Source organism: Cynocephalus volans, chromosome 7 (assembly GCF_027409185.1).
Source record: "Cynocephalus volans isolate mCynVol1 chromosome 7, mCynVol1.pri, whole genome shotgun sequence".
In the NCBI taxonomy this organism is placed as follows: domain Eukaryota; kingdom Metazoa; phylum Chordata; class Mammalia; order Dermoptera; family Cynocephalidae; genus Cynocephalus; species Cynocephalus volans.
Window position 1 is genome coordinate 117576288 of NC_084466.1, and position 15779 is coordinate 117592066.

General features: G+C 33.7%; 1 protein-coding gene across 2 annotated transcripts in view; it reads right to left on the bottom strand.

The window, feature by feature from the left end:
* Window positions 1-15779, bottom strand: part of ATAD1 (ATPase family AAA domain containing 1) — a 52076-nt gene that overhangs the window by 15615 nt on the left and 20682 nt on the right. For both annotated transcript variants that reach the window (XR_010024050.1, XM_063102441.1), the window contains exons 5-6: window positions 14468-14668; window positions 4739-4845 (exon numbers count right to left, since the gene is read on the bottom strand). Coding sequence is in view for 1 of the 2 variants with exons in the window: in XM_063102441.1 (XP_062958511.1) it covers window positions 4739-4845; window positions 14468-14668 (308 nt within the window). In the remaining variant the exon portion in view is untranslated. The remainder of the gene's footprint in view (window positions 1-4738; window positions 4846-14467; window positions 14669-15779) is intronic.

The following is a 15779-nucleotide window of genomic DNA, read 5'->3' on the forward strand; positions in this document are numbered from 1 at the left end:
CTACTCTTTGCATTTAATGGTATTTCAGAGCCTCAGACCCAAATTACTTTCAATTAACTGTGACAGTTCGCCACCTAGAGGAAGAAAATATAAATGCAAACTTAAATTTGAGAAATGTTAGTTCTACAATATAATGCAATCTTGCATTTGGGTTAAGTGGCCCTATAATCAAAATATTAATGCTCGTACCTGTTTTTCTTTATTTTCTCTAACTTGATAAAATTAATAAAAATAGGAAAAATTTTACCAAATAGAAAACGAGCCTTAAAAGTGATCAAATGAACTAACTGCAGAAGATAATGGATAAGTGTAAGTAAGGACATTTTGATACTGAGTATATTAAGTGTTAAAAGAGATTCAGATCTTGCTTTCCTCTTGCCATGTGATCTGCTTGTACCAGCCGGCTGCCTGCCATTTTCCACCATGAATAGAAGCAGCCTGAGGCCCATGCCAGATGCAGCTGTCCCAGAATCGTAAGCCAAATAAACCTCTTTTCTTTATAAATTTTTTTAAAAAAAATAAATTCAAAGTGATATGGAAGCTTGTGGAAGTCTGATTATATCCAGTTGTAAGGAATCACAAAAGGCACTGTGATTGAGGCAATACTTGAAAACAAAATAAAAAACAAGGTGCATTTCCAGAAACATTCCAGGTAAACAAATAGCCTAAAACAAAACAAACTGCAATAAAAAACTCAGTATGGAAGATGAAATGCTAGAAAACAGAATCAAAGAATCCAAGTAAATCTAGCACAACATGGTCTAATGAGCCTGTACAGGGAAACAACAGACATTCATGATGAAAAAAGCCAGAGTAAGTGAAATCATTTGTAATTTCACTTAAAAAAAAGCAAATTTTAAGGAGTAATTTTAAGGGGCAAAAACAGAGCACCTTTACACATATATTAAATCTATTTAGTACAAATGAGCTAAAATTCAAAGTGGGAAGCAACAGTAATTTTTTAGTACTTAAGCAACAAACTCAATGCTCTTTTTAGGTAGTAGTTGTTAAACCTTTTTAAAATCTTTATGTAATGCTTTACAAACATTAATATTTTGATTATAGGACCATTTAACCCAAACACAAGACTGTATTTAAAAAGATAATTTTTTTTATCATTTCATATTTAAAATAATCAGATCTAAATTTATGCCTCAGAACTTTAACTCTGTCAATAAATAGCCTAAAAACAGTGTTATCTTTTATGTTTCATGTCTCTTAAGATGAAGAATATGTCACCAGTTACTAAGGTTTCCAGTTAACAGTGATGGGTTTCATTGGGTCATTCACTATTTTTGTTCCTTTTGTGACCATATCACACTAACAAGAAAGCTAGCTAAGGCTCTAGGCTCTAGTCACAGAAAAGAAAATTCTAGAGAAAAGCTAACTGGCTCATATGGAAGTAGAACATATCTAAAACTATTTTTCAAAATTAATAATATTGGAGGCTGGCTTGGTTAGAGTGTGGTGCTAATAACATCAAGGTCAAGGGTTTAGATCCCTGTACCGGACAGTTGCCAAAAAAATGAAAATAAATAATATTAGTTTTAATCCCCTCAACACACAATAAAGGCTAAAAAAAAAAGTTACTAGTGTTTAATAAAAAAGCAACATCTCCATTTTCTCGATCAAATCAACTCATCATAATGAAAACAGTAATTGCTATTAGTGTAGTAGGAAATTACACATCTGAAAACTCAGTTTTAAGTTGTGCTGTACCAGAAGCATGCTGTGGAGCTCTGAATGAAGTGGCTCTGTAGAATACTTCATCCAATTTCCTTTATGTCCTTTGCTTTAAACAGCTGAACACTATACTTTGATAGGGTATACTATTAAAATATTTTCTCTTACACAGACTATCCAATTGTCTAAGTATTGTAAATACCATTGCTTAGGAGGATAATTAGTTTTTGGCAATCTGTAAATGACTTCCAGTGATAAATCCCACACATTTATTAAAACTAATTATTAACAGAAAATGTTTCTATTAATGTCACCTAAATTTATGTGTGTTGTGCTTTTTCTCTCACCATTCAACAAAAGCTAATGGCTGTTTCCCTCTTAATAAAACTATACTTTCATAAAGGTAATGTAGAAGGAAGACATGTGGCTTAATTATCTTCTTGAGAATGTTGTGGTTCAGACTTCTGATTTATGGTAATGTGGTGGACTTAAGAGACCCTTAAACCCTCTGGCTATAAAACATATAAAATTAATAAAGTATTTTAAAAAGTCAAATAGACCTGGCTGGTTAGCTCATATGGTTAGAGCACAGCCTTATAATACCAAAATCACAGGTTCAGATCCCCTTACAGGCCAGCTCCCTATATAAATAAACAAATAAATAAATAAATAAAATAAAATAAAAAATAAATAAAATAAATTAAAAAATAAAATGGTAATAAAATCTCAAATAAATTAATCTACAAGTCTGCAAAAAACTAAAGGATCTAAGTTAAGGCTGAGGGTAAAGCCTATGGATAAGAGAGGTAAGGAAGGGTAGAAGTTAACCACATACATATGGACATGTGCAGACGCTAGAGAGTGGGTGTGCACTACACACCTTATAGGACAGAGAGCCTGATAAGCGTTCACTCAAAATAAAGCCAGGACTCATGAATTACTATACCGTGAAAAAAGTGGTGGCTCTTGAATACACACACACACACACACACACACACACACCCACCCACCCACCCACCCACCATGGCTTATGGCCAGCTAACATGGATATTGAATTTGTGCATTGCACACCTTATAGGACAGAGAGCCTGATAAGAGTTCACTCAAAATAAAGCCAGGACTCATGAATTACTATACCGTGAAAAAAAGTGGTGGCTCTTGAATAGACACACACACACACACACACCATCACACACCATCACACACCATCACACACACACACACACACCCATGGCTTATGGCCAGCTAACATGGATATTGAATTTGTGTTGCGGGGAAAAAAAAAATCTGGCAGAAGGCAAATATAAAATCTCCTTAGAGCAATAAACCTTCAACCTAGATTCCAAAGAATTCACATACAAAGTTCTACCAAATATGAGTTTCCCACTAAATCACAAAACATACCCTATAAACTCAAATAACAAATGACAGAACCTTATATACAGTTATATGTTAGAATTACTGAAAACAGACTATGAAATTACTATGTAAAATATTTAAAGGAATATGAAATCAAGAAACCATATAGCAAATCCTTACGTAATAAGTATATGCTAGGCACTGTTATAAGCTCTTTACCCAGAGTAATCCCTTACAATTCTGAGATGGATACTATTCTTCCCTTTTTACAGATATTATTCCCACTATATATATAAAAACAGACTGATTACAAAATTTGACCAAGGTCAGTCACACAGCTAGTTGATGCCAGGGCTCTGTTTTTTTAATGCAATTGCAAACATCAGTAACCGGAAAGAACCTATCAAAATTGACCTGGTAGACTTGAAACACAATCTATAAGAATTTCTAGAACTGAAAAACATAATAACTGAAATAATAAGCTCAATATAAGGGTTAAATAGGAGAAGAGCTCCAACTGAACCTAGAATTATCAAACTGGAAGAGGCAAAGAAATTACCCAGAATGTAGCACAAAGAGACAGAAAATTTGAAAGACAAGTTAAAAGACAGAATATAAGTAAGATCCTACATACATCATATTGCCATTCTAGGAGATAGAACATGGGGAATGGAGAAGAAACAATAACTGAAGAAAAAACAGTCAAATTTTTAAGAAGTGATTGAAAGGTGAGATTCTGAGTATAATGTTTTTTGAATAGGTAAAACAGATTACAAAACAGAAAATGCCTACACTGAAGTTAAAAAAACAAAAGAACACTGTTAACTTTTCCATGAGATATAAGTAGGTGATTCATTAAAAAAAAAAAAAAAAAAAAAAAAAAAAAAACCTGAAAAAATGGTTGTAGGACTTCCATTTCCAGCTATATGGCAGAAAAAACAAACATGCTAGATAAAAAAAAATTTAACTTTCTTTTAAAATTAATAAAAGTTTACATCATTGAGCTTAAAAGAAAGTATGAAATATTCAGAGGCCAAAAACCAGTGAAACTGAGAACCCAAAAAGAAAAACTGAAAGATAAAGTAATAAAGCTGGTTTTTCCTTTGGAAGCATAACAAGGGAACTTAGCTGTGGTTTTTACAGCCATGTAAGGGGAAGAGACAAAGCGTAAGATAGAAGACTGTCTACTATAAAATTGGGATCTAAAAGAAAGCACGTGTGACAGTGAGAGAGTACATGAGTTTCAACAACTAATTAACACAGTAAAATGAAAATAAGATAAGTGATAATAGAATGAGTAAAAGCTGTAAGGAATTATGGTAAGAGTCAAAAGTAAGAGTCAAGTAAAACAGAAAGAATAACAAAAAAGAAACAGGCACACCATACCTCACAGCCACAAGCCACTTCCTCTTCCTTGGCAGAGAGGTTCAGAAAATTACAAGGAGAGGTTTTACCCTGGTTTTCACTCTCCCATTGAATCTGTTTCAGGCACTTAGGCAATCTATTAACATTTTGTTAAACATGAAGCCCTCAAAATGGATGAGATTTGTACAAAATATATTCTTTTAGATACTCATCACTTAATGATATGTATAAATAATTATGAAATAAACTTTTGTACAAAGGTGTAAGTAGCCCACCAAATTTCTATTAACAATAAAAACACCACAAGTTGAGGGCAGATTTGTTCAAATACCTGGCAGCTGTGATCAGTATCCAATCCATCCCAGAGACTCATAAACTGAGCTTTCATCATGGCTGTAGCTTCATGATCAGAACTTGAACGGTTTCGTAGAAAGGAATCTAGAAGGAAAAGGTCCTTTACCTTAGACATTAATAATGTATTATTTATTATTATTTATATAATTTCAAGTCATCTAATTAATAGCTGATAACTTTATGAAAGATTACAAAGAAAGAGGGTTAACTATGCCTTTTCAGACATCATTCTGATATAATAATGTTGGTGAATTATTAGGCAAATTAAAACTATCAATAATCTTCATTTCTTTACTAAAAATACGTTCATGCCAATATATATAAGGGAAATAAGAATCTGGTACTGAGAGGCTGGAAAGTAGAATCTTGGAGGAAAGAATGTATGCTTTGCCCCTAACTTTCCTAGTTATCTGAATCCTTTGCACTCTCAATTATGTGGTCACATCCTTTTCCCTCATGTACCTTCCTGGTAATAAAAATGACATGGGAAAACGTAAGACAGAAAACAGTTCAAAACAAGCATGCTAGCATGCACATATATTTGTAAGTTAAATAAACACAGTTATAAAGTCTTTAAGGAAATATGCCAAAATTCTAATAACTTTGGTTATAGCTCAGGGACGGACTTAAGGACACTCTTAACTTTCTCCTTTAAGTTATTTTCTGTCTTCCAAATTGCCTACAATGAACATAAAATACTTTTGAATAGCGGGAAACATGTTCCTTTTAGAACATAAAAAGAATAAAAGATGGTACATACTATACTAAGAATGAAAAAAAAAATACAGTAAAAATAAATCTTGGATTTTCTAGTACAATGCCATTTCAAACGTTTTGTCTTATATCCATATAAATCGTTAGCATTTCTGAGTAACTGTGACATTTTAGCATTGAAACTACAACTCAGAATTTGTCATACATACGAGTGGCACAAAAATGCTTTGTAACATGCCAAACTTCAAAAAATATTTTTTTAGGAAGTGAACAATTTGGGGGGCGGGGGGCAAGTGGTGGATGGCCAGTGTGGGGAACTGAACCCTTGACTTTGGTGTTATCAGCACCACGTACTTTTTAAAAAAGCAATTCCAACAAAAACATATCACCATGACATGGTAGAGCCCTGCAATGACAAACATATGTCCTGGATTTTCTTATATAGTTTCAACTTTGTATAATCTGTCCTATCATTAGACTATGAATCAAACTAACTCATCTATTCTAGATATAGAAAATCCAGTCATTTTAAAATTGCTTAATTTTTAAAGATAAAATTTTGTAAATTCACCTGCCTACTTAAACTTCCTAAATTATCTTCACTACCAAGAAGTGATTTTGGCAAGATGGCTGCTTAAAATAATATAAAAAAAAAATAAAATGCTGAATAAGTAAAAAGAACTATCAGTAATCTCATTAAAAGTGAATGGACTAGAACCATGATTAAGATATTAGACTGGGTTAAAAAAAACCAAACTGTATACTATTTACAAGAGAGACACTTTAAACGTAAGGGCTCAACATCATAAAAGGAAAAAGATACATGTAAACACTAAAAACAATTTAGATCAAATATTTTTTTTAAAAGTTAATGCATATCTAACAAATGGTGCTGGAACAACTGGACATTCACATGCAAAAAATGAATCTCTAGACACAGACCTTATAACTTGCACAAAAATTAACTCAAAATGGATCACAGATCTAAATGTAAAATACAAAACTATAAAACTTCTAGAAGATAATACAGGCATACTTCATTTTATTGTGCTTGGCAGATACCGTGTTTTCTTGCTTGTTTGTTTTTACAAATGGAAGGTTTGCAGCAACCCTACATCAAGCAAGTCTATATCTATGTCAGTTTTTCAACAGCATGTGCTCACTTTATGTCATATTTTGGTAATTCTTGCAATATTTCAAACTTTTTCATTATTATATATCTGTTATAGTGATCTGTGATCTTTGATGTTATTATTGTAATTGTTTTGGGGCACCACGAGCTATGCCCATCTAAGTGTTGTGTGTGTGTGTTCTGACTGCTCTACCAACTGGCCATCCATCTCTTTCCCTCTTTTTGGACCTCCCTATTGCCTGAGACACAATATTGAAACTGAGCCAATAAAGAATCCTACCATGGTCTCTGTGTGCAAGTGAAAGGAGGAATCAAATTCCTCTCACACTTTATATTCTTCTTCTTTTTTTTTTTGGTGGCTGGCCAGTACAGGGATCAAACTCTGCACCTCGGTGTTACCAGCACCATACTAACCAACTGAGCTAACCAGCCAGCCCTCATCTCTCATATCAAATCAAAAGCTAGAAATTATTTAGTGTTGAAGCCATGATGAAAGCCAAGACAGCCAAAAGCTAGGCCTCCTGCACCAGTCAGACAAACTGTGAATGCAAAGAAAAAGTTCTTGAAGGAAATTAAAAGTACTACTCCAGTGAACACACGAATGATAAGAAAGCCAAACACACTTTTTGCTGATATGGAGAAAGTTTTAGTGATCTGGACTGAGGAACAAACCAGCTGCAACATTCCCTTAGCCCAAAGCCTAATCCAGAGCAAGGCCCTAACTCTCTTCAATTCTATGAAGGCTGAAAGAGGTGAGAAAGTTGCAGAAGAAAAGTTTGAAGCAAGCAGAAGTTGGTTCATGAGGTTTAAGGAAAGAAGCCATCTTCACAACATAACAGTGCAAAGTGAAGCAGCAAGTGCTGTGTAGAAGCTGCGGCAAGTTATCCAGAAGACCTAGCTTGGATCACTGATGAAGGTGGCTACTCTAAACAACAGATTTTCAATGTAGACAAAACAGCGCTACATTAGAAGAAGATGCCATCTAGGACTTTAATAGCTAGAGAGGAAAAGTCATTGCCTGGCTTCAAAGCTTCAAAAGACAGGCTGACTCTCTCATTGGGGGCTAATGCAGCTGGTGACTTGACGTGGAAGCCAATGCTCATTTACCATCCTGAAAATCCTGCAGCCCTTAAGAATTATGATAAATCTACTCTGCTTGTACTCTATATACGAAACAACAAATCCTGCATGACAGCATATCTCTTTACAGCATGGTTTACTGAATATTTTTAGCCCACTGTTGAGAACTATTGCTCAGAAAAAAAGATTCCTTTCAAAATATTACTGCTCATTGACTATGAGCCTGGTTACTCAGGGTTCTGATGGAGATATACAAAGAGATTAATGTTGTTTTTGTGCCTGCAAACACAACATCCATTCTGCAGCCCATGGATGAAGGAGTCATTTCAATTTTTACGTCGTATTATTTTTAAGAAATACATTTCATAAGGCTATATAGCTAAAATAGATAGTGATTCCTCTGATGGATCTGGGCAAAGGCAATTGAAAACCTTCTAAAAAGGACTCAACATTCTAGATGCCATTAAGAACATTCATGATTCATGGGAGGAGGTCAAAATATCAACATGAAGAAGAATTTGGAAGAAGTTGATTTAAACCCCCATGGGTAACTGGAGGGGTTCAAGATATCAGTGGAGGAAGTAACTGAAGATGTGGTGGAAACAGCAAGAGAACTAAAATTAGAAGTACAACCTGAAGATGTAAATGAATTGCTATAATCTCATGATAAAACTTTAACAGATGAAGAGTTGTTTCTTATGGATTAGCAAAGTGTTTTTTCATGATGAATTCTACTCCTGGTAAAGATGCTGTGAACACTGCTGAAATGACAACAAAGATTTAAAATATTACATAAACTTAGTTGATAAAGCAGCAGGGCTGGAGAGGACTGACCTCTATTTTGAAAGAAATTCTACCGTGGGTACAATGCTATCAAACAGCATCACAAGCTACAGAGAAATCTTTTGTGAAAGGAAGAGGTGATCAACGCAGTGAATTTCATTATTGTCTTATTTGAAGAAATTGCCACAGCCACACCAACTTTCAGAAACCACCACACTGATCAGACAGCAGCCATCAACACTGAGGGAAGACCTTGCACCATCAAAAAGATTACAACTCACTGAAGTCTGAGATGATTATTATCAATTTTTTTTAGCAATAAAGTATTAATTAAGGTATGTACTTTTTTTTTAGACAATGCTATTATTGTACACTTAATTGATTACAGTATAGGGTAAACATAACTGTTATACGCATTGGGAAGCCAAAAAATTTGTGTGACTCACTTTGTTGTGATAGTCACTTTACTGCAGTGGTCTGGAACCAAACCTGCAATATCTCTGAGGTATGCCTGTGGAGGAGAAAATCTACGTGACTTGGGTTTGGTGATGAGTTTTTATACATAACAACAAAAGCATGATACATCAAAGAAAAAATGGATAAGTTGGACTTTATCAAAATTTAAAATCCTGCTCTGTGAAAGACACTGTCAGCAGAATGAAAGGACAAACAACAGACTGGTAAAAAATATTTGTAAAACACATATCTGATAATGGACTTATATCCAAAATACAGAGAATTCTTAAAATTCAACAATAAGGTAACAAACAACCTAATCAAAGAAAGGGGAAAAGATCTGAACAGACACTTCACCAAAGATAATATAGAGATGGCAAATAAGCATATGAATAGATGCTCAACATCATATGTCATTAGGAAAATGCAAATTTTAAAAAAATGAGATATAAAAAAACAACAGCATATCTACTATGATGGCTAAAATCCAAAAAATTGATAATAACAAATGCTAGAGAAGATGCAGAGCAACAGGAACTCTCATTTATTTACAGTGGGAATGCAAAATGGTACAGTCACTTTGGAAGACAGTTTGGTAGTTTCTTACAAAGCTAAACATAGTTTTATCACTGATCCAGTAATTGTGCTCCTAGGTATTTACCCAGTTGAGTTGAACATTATGTCTACACAAAACCTGCACATGAATGTTGTTAGAAGTTTTATTCATAACTGCCCAAAAGAGGATGTACTTCAATAGATGAATGAAACATCCATACAATGAAATATTATTTAACGGTAAAAAGAAGTAAGCCATCAAGCTACAAAAAGACATAGAGAAAACTTAAATACATATTGCTAAGAAAGAAGCCTCTGAAAAAACTACATATTATATGATTCCAGCTGTGACATTCTGCAAAAAGCAAAATTATAGAGACCATGGGTACCAGGAGTTTGGGCGGAAGGAGGGGAGGACAAACAGGTGGAACACGGGATTCTTATGGCACTGAAACTATTCTATAAGATACTGTAATGGTAGACACAGGATATTATGCATTTGTCAAAGTCTATAAACTGTTCAGCACAAAGAATGAACTTTAATGTAAACTATGTACTTTAGTTAATAATTTATCAATATCGGTTTATTAATTTTACCACATATCACACTAATGCAAAGGTTTGCTTTTTGTTTTTTGGGTTTTTTTGGCAGCTGGCATGTATGGGAATCCAAACTCTTGACCTTGGTGTTATAACACCTCGCTCTAACCAATTGAGCTACCCAGCCAGCCCCAAAGTATTAACAATAGGGGGACGAGTGAGCGCGCGCGCGCGTGTGTGTAAGGGGTTAATATGGGAACTTCACACTTTCTGATCAGTTTTTCTGTAAATTTAAAACTTTTCTAAAAAAAAATAAAATCAATAAAAAAAAAAGTTAATGAAGATCTGAGACTGTAAGAAAGAAAGAAACCCAAAGTTCAAGAAAAAAGGGAACTGGAAATAAGAAGGGAGAGAACTTGAGGTGATTATACCTGCGTGTGTGGGTGCGCACGTGCGTGTGTGGGTGCGCGCGTGCGTGCGTGCGTGCGTGCGTGTGTGTGTGTGTGTGTGTGTGTGTGTGTACATACATAACAGGTACCCACGTATAGCACTAGCATCAAAAGGTTCCACTTTATTGCTAATATGGATAAGGCTGAAGCCAAGATGCTTGAAAAGATGAACACTCACAGAAGTGTAGACAAGAAAAAAAGTTCTGCTCATCACTATAGGGTGTTACAAGGAAGCTTGTCTCTCTTCGACTGGGCTCTAGGGGAAAATATGTCCCCCCTGACAAATAAAAAACCAGGACCATGGGGAGTCTTTCTTAGGTATGAAGTCTAAATCTGTACTACCATTCAGTCTAGGAACACTCAAGCTGAGAAATTATCATAAAAGTTGGTGCTGAGTGATCAGATTCCTGAAGCTCTAAGCAGAAGGTATGAAAATACTCCGGATCTTTGTAGGCAAAGGAGAATTATCATGTAAAAACAAGTGTAAAGCTATCTAATGTTATAAATGACACAAGGAAACAAACCACTATGAGAAAGAGTCAACAACAATAAAGGAGAATTAGAATTTCAAACAACAGAGCAATTACAAAACTAAATAAAAATAATATGCTTAAAATCTTACAGTCTGCTGCTAAGGTTTCCATTACAAGATACAATAAAAATTTACTTATGCTTTCTGTCTGCCTGATTGTGGCAGCCAAGATTGAACAAAGGAATACTGTGGGAAAAGACGGAGAGAGAATTTCTGCAACTTGGGAAAACAATGAAGAGCCTGTTTTACTTCAAAGAAGAACCCAAAATTTGAATTTACGTAAGAAATGTTGGGAAATATTCCCTATCGGCTTTACCTGGTTGATTATACCTTTAAAAGCTTAAAGGTTAAACTAATTAAAAGCAAGCCAGTGACTTCATTTGGTGCATTCTGACATGTGAATCCAGTGATTTAGCAATCTGGAATTTGCCCTAGTGACTTCAAAGTGCATAGTGTGGTCTAAAATCTGAGTCAGATACTAATCGGGTTAACAGTGCCCCCCTGTTGACTGGTGAAAGCAAACCCAAACACTGGAAAGTACAGTCAAGCTGACAGTAACTTCAAGCATTCTGATTTCTGACATTAATATGTAGGAAAAAGTGCCAATCTGATCTAGGAGGACACTTGTCCTCTCTGAAACATACTAACAGAAAGGAATTTTCAGGCAGTGGTTAATACTATGAAAACCAGAATAACCTGACAGTGAGAGAGGGGCTTAGGATAACACCTAAGCTGAAATCAACTGGTGAGCTAGCCTTGGAAAAGTCTAAAAGAGCAGATAGGAATAGCAATACAAAGGCCTTGTGGGGAAGGTGAACCTTGCTCTCCTGTCCCAACTTATTTTGAAAATTTTCAAATCTACAGAAAAGTCTCTGCTTAAAAATAAATAAAATAAAATAAAAATTTAAAGACATAAAAGAGGTTGAAATTCTAAAATAAAAAGCAAGCTACAATGAAAAAAGGATAAACTTTAAAAAGAAACAAAGAGAACTTCTAAAGTTCAAATATAATGAACAGAACAAAAACCCAATGGCTGGAAAATTAAATGCAGCCAAGAAAAGAATTGCTTTTCATAACCTACTCAAAGATTGAGTGGTTTTTGTGTTGCACCACTATTTTACACACCAACAAGAAGTTTAAAATGCTGCCTATGAAACTATGATGTTAAAAGAAGAAAAATTCTGCCAGTTAAATTATAACATACAATACTAATTTCAGGGATGTTACAGTTTAAAAAAACAAACAACAAAATAGTATGTCTTACAACTGATGAAACATGGTAGAGAACTAGATGACAACTGTGAAAATGACTAAAAATTAAGTAGAGAAATGAAGAATTTTTTTCCAAATGGGAGCATCACAACATTCAAAGATATACAATGGCTGAGATATTTTCCAGAATTAACAAAAGCCATGAGCCCTCAGATTAAAAACCACAGTGAGGCTTAGCAGGATAAGTACAAAAAATGCAGACCTAGAAAAAACATAGTCAAAAAGCAGAATAACATAAAAATCTAATAGTAACTTGAGAGAAAAGATACATTATTTAGAAAGAAATATTAGCCAATAAGCAGAATTCTCAAAACCAACAATAAAGAATGGAAGACAATGGAGTTGTAACTTCAAAATTCTGAGGGACAGAAAGAAAGTTTGTATCATTTAAGAGAAAAGATAGAAATTACAAATTTTCACACAAAGAATTCATTCTTTACAACCTTTGCTGAAAATACTTCAAAGAGACTTTGGTAAGAAGAAAATTAAATCCAGAAAAGGCAGGATTCCAGAAGCAATGGTGAGCAAAAATTCGCGAACATGTGGCTATCTAAACAAGCCACGCCAGTATAAAGTAACAACTAATATCACAAGTGTAAAACAAGAAAAATAAAATTTTGGATAACACCAACATGTAACAGATGAGAAGAATTACTAGTATGTAAGAGTTCTAAGGTCTCTACTGTCTGGGAGGGAAGCAGAGACAATGATTACATTTGACTTTTAAGATAAGCAAGTATGCTAAATGTTTCACTAAAAGAAAAAGAATGTATAACTTCTAAATCTATAACAGCAAAAAGAATAGATAAAGCAAAAAAAAAAAAAAAAGTCCACTAGATTTGTAAATAAAATGCAAAAAATAACATAGTGGAAATAAATCTGAATATGTCAGCTATCATAATAAAGGCAAACTAACTACCCTTTCCAGGTAATTAGAGTCTTTAATTTTTTTCAAAAATCTAGCTAAAGGCTCTTTTGTTCAAGATACACACCAAAATCCCAAAATAATTAAAGGAATAAATTGATGGGAAAAGACACATAAGGCAAAAAAAGCAACCAAAACAGAACTAAGCTATATATCTATATCTACCTTTCCCTATATTTTTAAATAGCCTATCATACTACATATAATTATAATAATATATAATTCCAAGCTATAATAATTAAAGCTAAATATATAAAGCTATAGTAATAAAGCTATATATATTTATATATAAAAATATAACTTATTGTACCAGGAACAGAACAAAAATATTGATCTATAAAATAAAGAGCCCACTAATATAAAACTCATGACATGCAGGGAAAAGTAGTCTATTTTAGAAGTTGGCTATCCTTTTGGGAAAGAATAAATTAGATTCCTACCTCATGCTATATATAAAAATAATTTTAAAAGGAGAATATCTATGGGGATAGTGAAGGAATTTGTAAGCCAGATAAAAAAAAGCATAAATAATGGAGGAAAAACACTGACAAAAGTGACTATAATCTAACTGTAATCACTGTAAAAGAAACTATCATTAACAAAATGAAAAGATAAGCAATCTAGAAAATATTTGTAATGATGATAAACATCAACAAAGAATTACCAAGAAAAAGGCAAGTAACTCCAACAAAAAACTGGCAATTTACAAGCAAGGAAACCCAAATGACTAATAAACATGTTAAAAGATGCTCAAATTTACTGGTAAGCAGGAAAACATACACAAAAACAACGATGAGATAATCCATGCTCTTTAAATTAGCAAAAATTAATGAAAATTTCTGAAAAAATAAATGTTAGAGGGTATGTAGGAAAATAGAAACTATACTCTGGTGGGACTGAATATAGGTATAACTATGTTGAATAACTGGTAACCTTAGTAAGGTTGAAAAGACACATCACAAAACCTAATAGATCAACTTCTAAGTATCTATCCTGGGCAAACCTATACGCATGAGAAAACGTGTGGATGTCCACTACGTAATGTTTGTAATAGAGAAGAGATACAAAAACCTATCCATTAAATAGGGAAATGAAGACTGTGGTTCATTCTATAATATGGGAAATATACATAGCATATTAGAATGCTGATTATGTCTTTTGCTTTATTAATACGGCCTAATAAATGTTAAAAAAACTAAACTGATTATTTAAATATCACCTTTAAAAATGGCTTTTTAAAATACTCACACAGAAAAAACATAGCATACCTATTTCATCTATAAAGATGATGGAAGGCTGTAGCTTTATAGCAAGGGAGAAAACGGCAGCAGCCAATTTCTGAGATTCTCCGTACCACTTATCAGTCAGTGTTGAAGGCTGAAGGTTAATAAATCGACAGCCTGCTTCTTTGGCTGTAGCCTTGGCAATCAAAGTTTTACCACAGCCTGGAGGCCCATAGAGAAGAACACCTGGAAATTAATATATTTCATTGTTACCTTTAAGAAAATAAGATACTTGCTTTATTTTAGGCAATAATCAATATAACATTAATTCTTCCCACACTAAAATCTTCCTAGCATGGTTCTGCTATTATTCTTTTTTGCAGTTGAAAAGGCAGCAGAGAAAAAGACACCACGTTCTAAGTTCAATGTCAGTGATGACACATACTTGTACATAGGTACTTCAAAAGGTTCACGAAAAGATTAGTATTATCTTTCAATTTTATTTTTCCATGAACTTTTTGAAGTACTCATATTGGGGGATTACAGCATCCTTGTGCCTCCTCTCTTCATGAAAAGGTCTAGAGTTCAGGATACTAAAGACTATCACATGGACATCCAAACTCACACCACTCTATCAATGGTTGACAAATAAAATCTTACATCTTCCACCTTCACAAGCTGACACAGCACGATAGCACTTTAACAGTCCAGAGAAAGTAGACAATTTCAAAACAGATTGCGGCAAACATTGCTTTGCTGTTGTTCAGACTTAAGTTTTAGCCAAAGCACATGTGCCTTTTCCAAACAGATAATAATCTTTTCTTAAAAGGAACAGATATTATCAGTCACCCCTGTTTTAATTTCCAAAGAATAAAATGTATTAATAAAACCTATAGTCTCCATTGACAGCAGTTTGCTGCTAAATACAATTTAAGGTAATACTTTTAACCTAACTGAGTAAATGATCTAAACAGGCTGGTGTCTTAAACACTTTGGGAATTATCACCAACTGTTTCTCAACTAAAGTAGCATTTTCTAAATTAATAAAATACTAAAATTATTGCCCTGTTTATAAATAAGTCATCTACAGACAGGCCTAACAAAAATTATAAACTGCACACCTCTCAAAATATTTGCTAGATTCAAAGCCCAACTTTTCTCACTTACAGAATGACAATATCTATAGAGAAGGGCATGCTAGGGTAAACTGGAGGGGATTTGGAGGTACTCAAAATTTTCTTCTTATATAATACAAATAAAATTCAAAATACAAGAAGAAAAATATTTTGTATAAAATTTCCTACCAAAAAGGAGGAATTGGTAAACAGACACCAAAAAATCATTTACGTTGTACGTT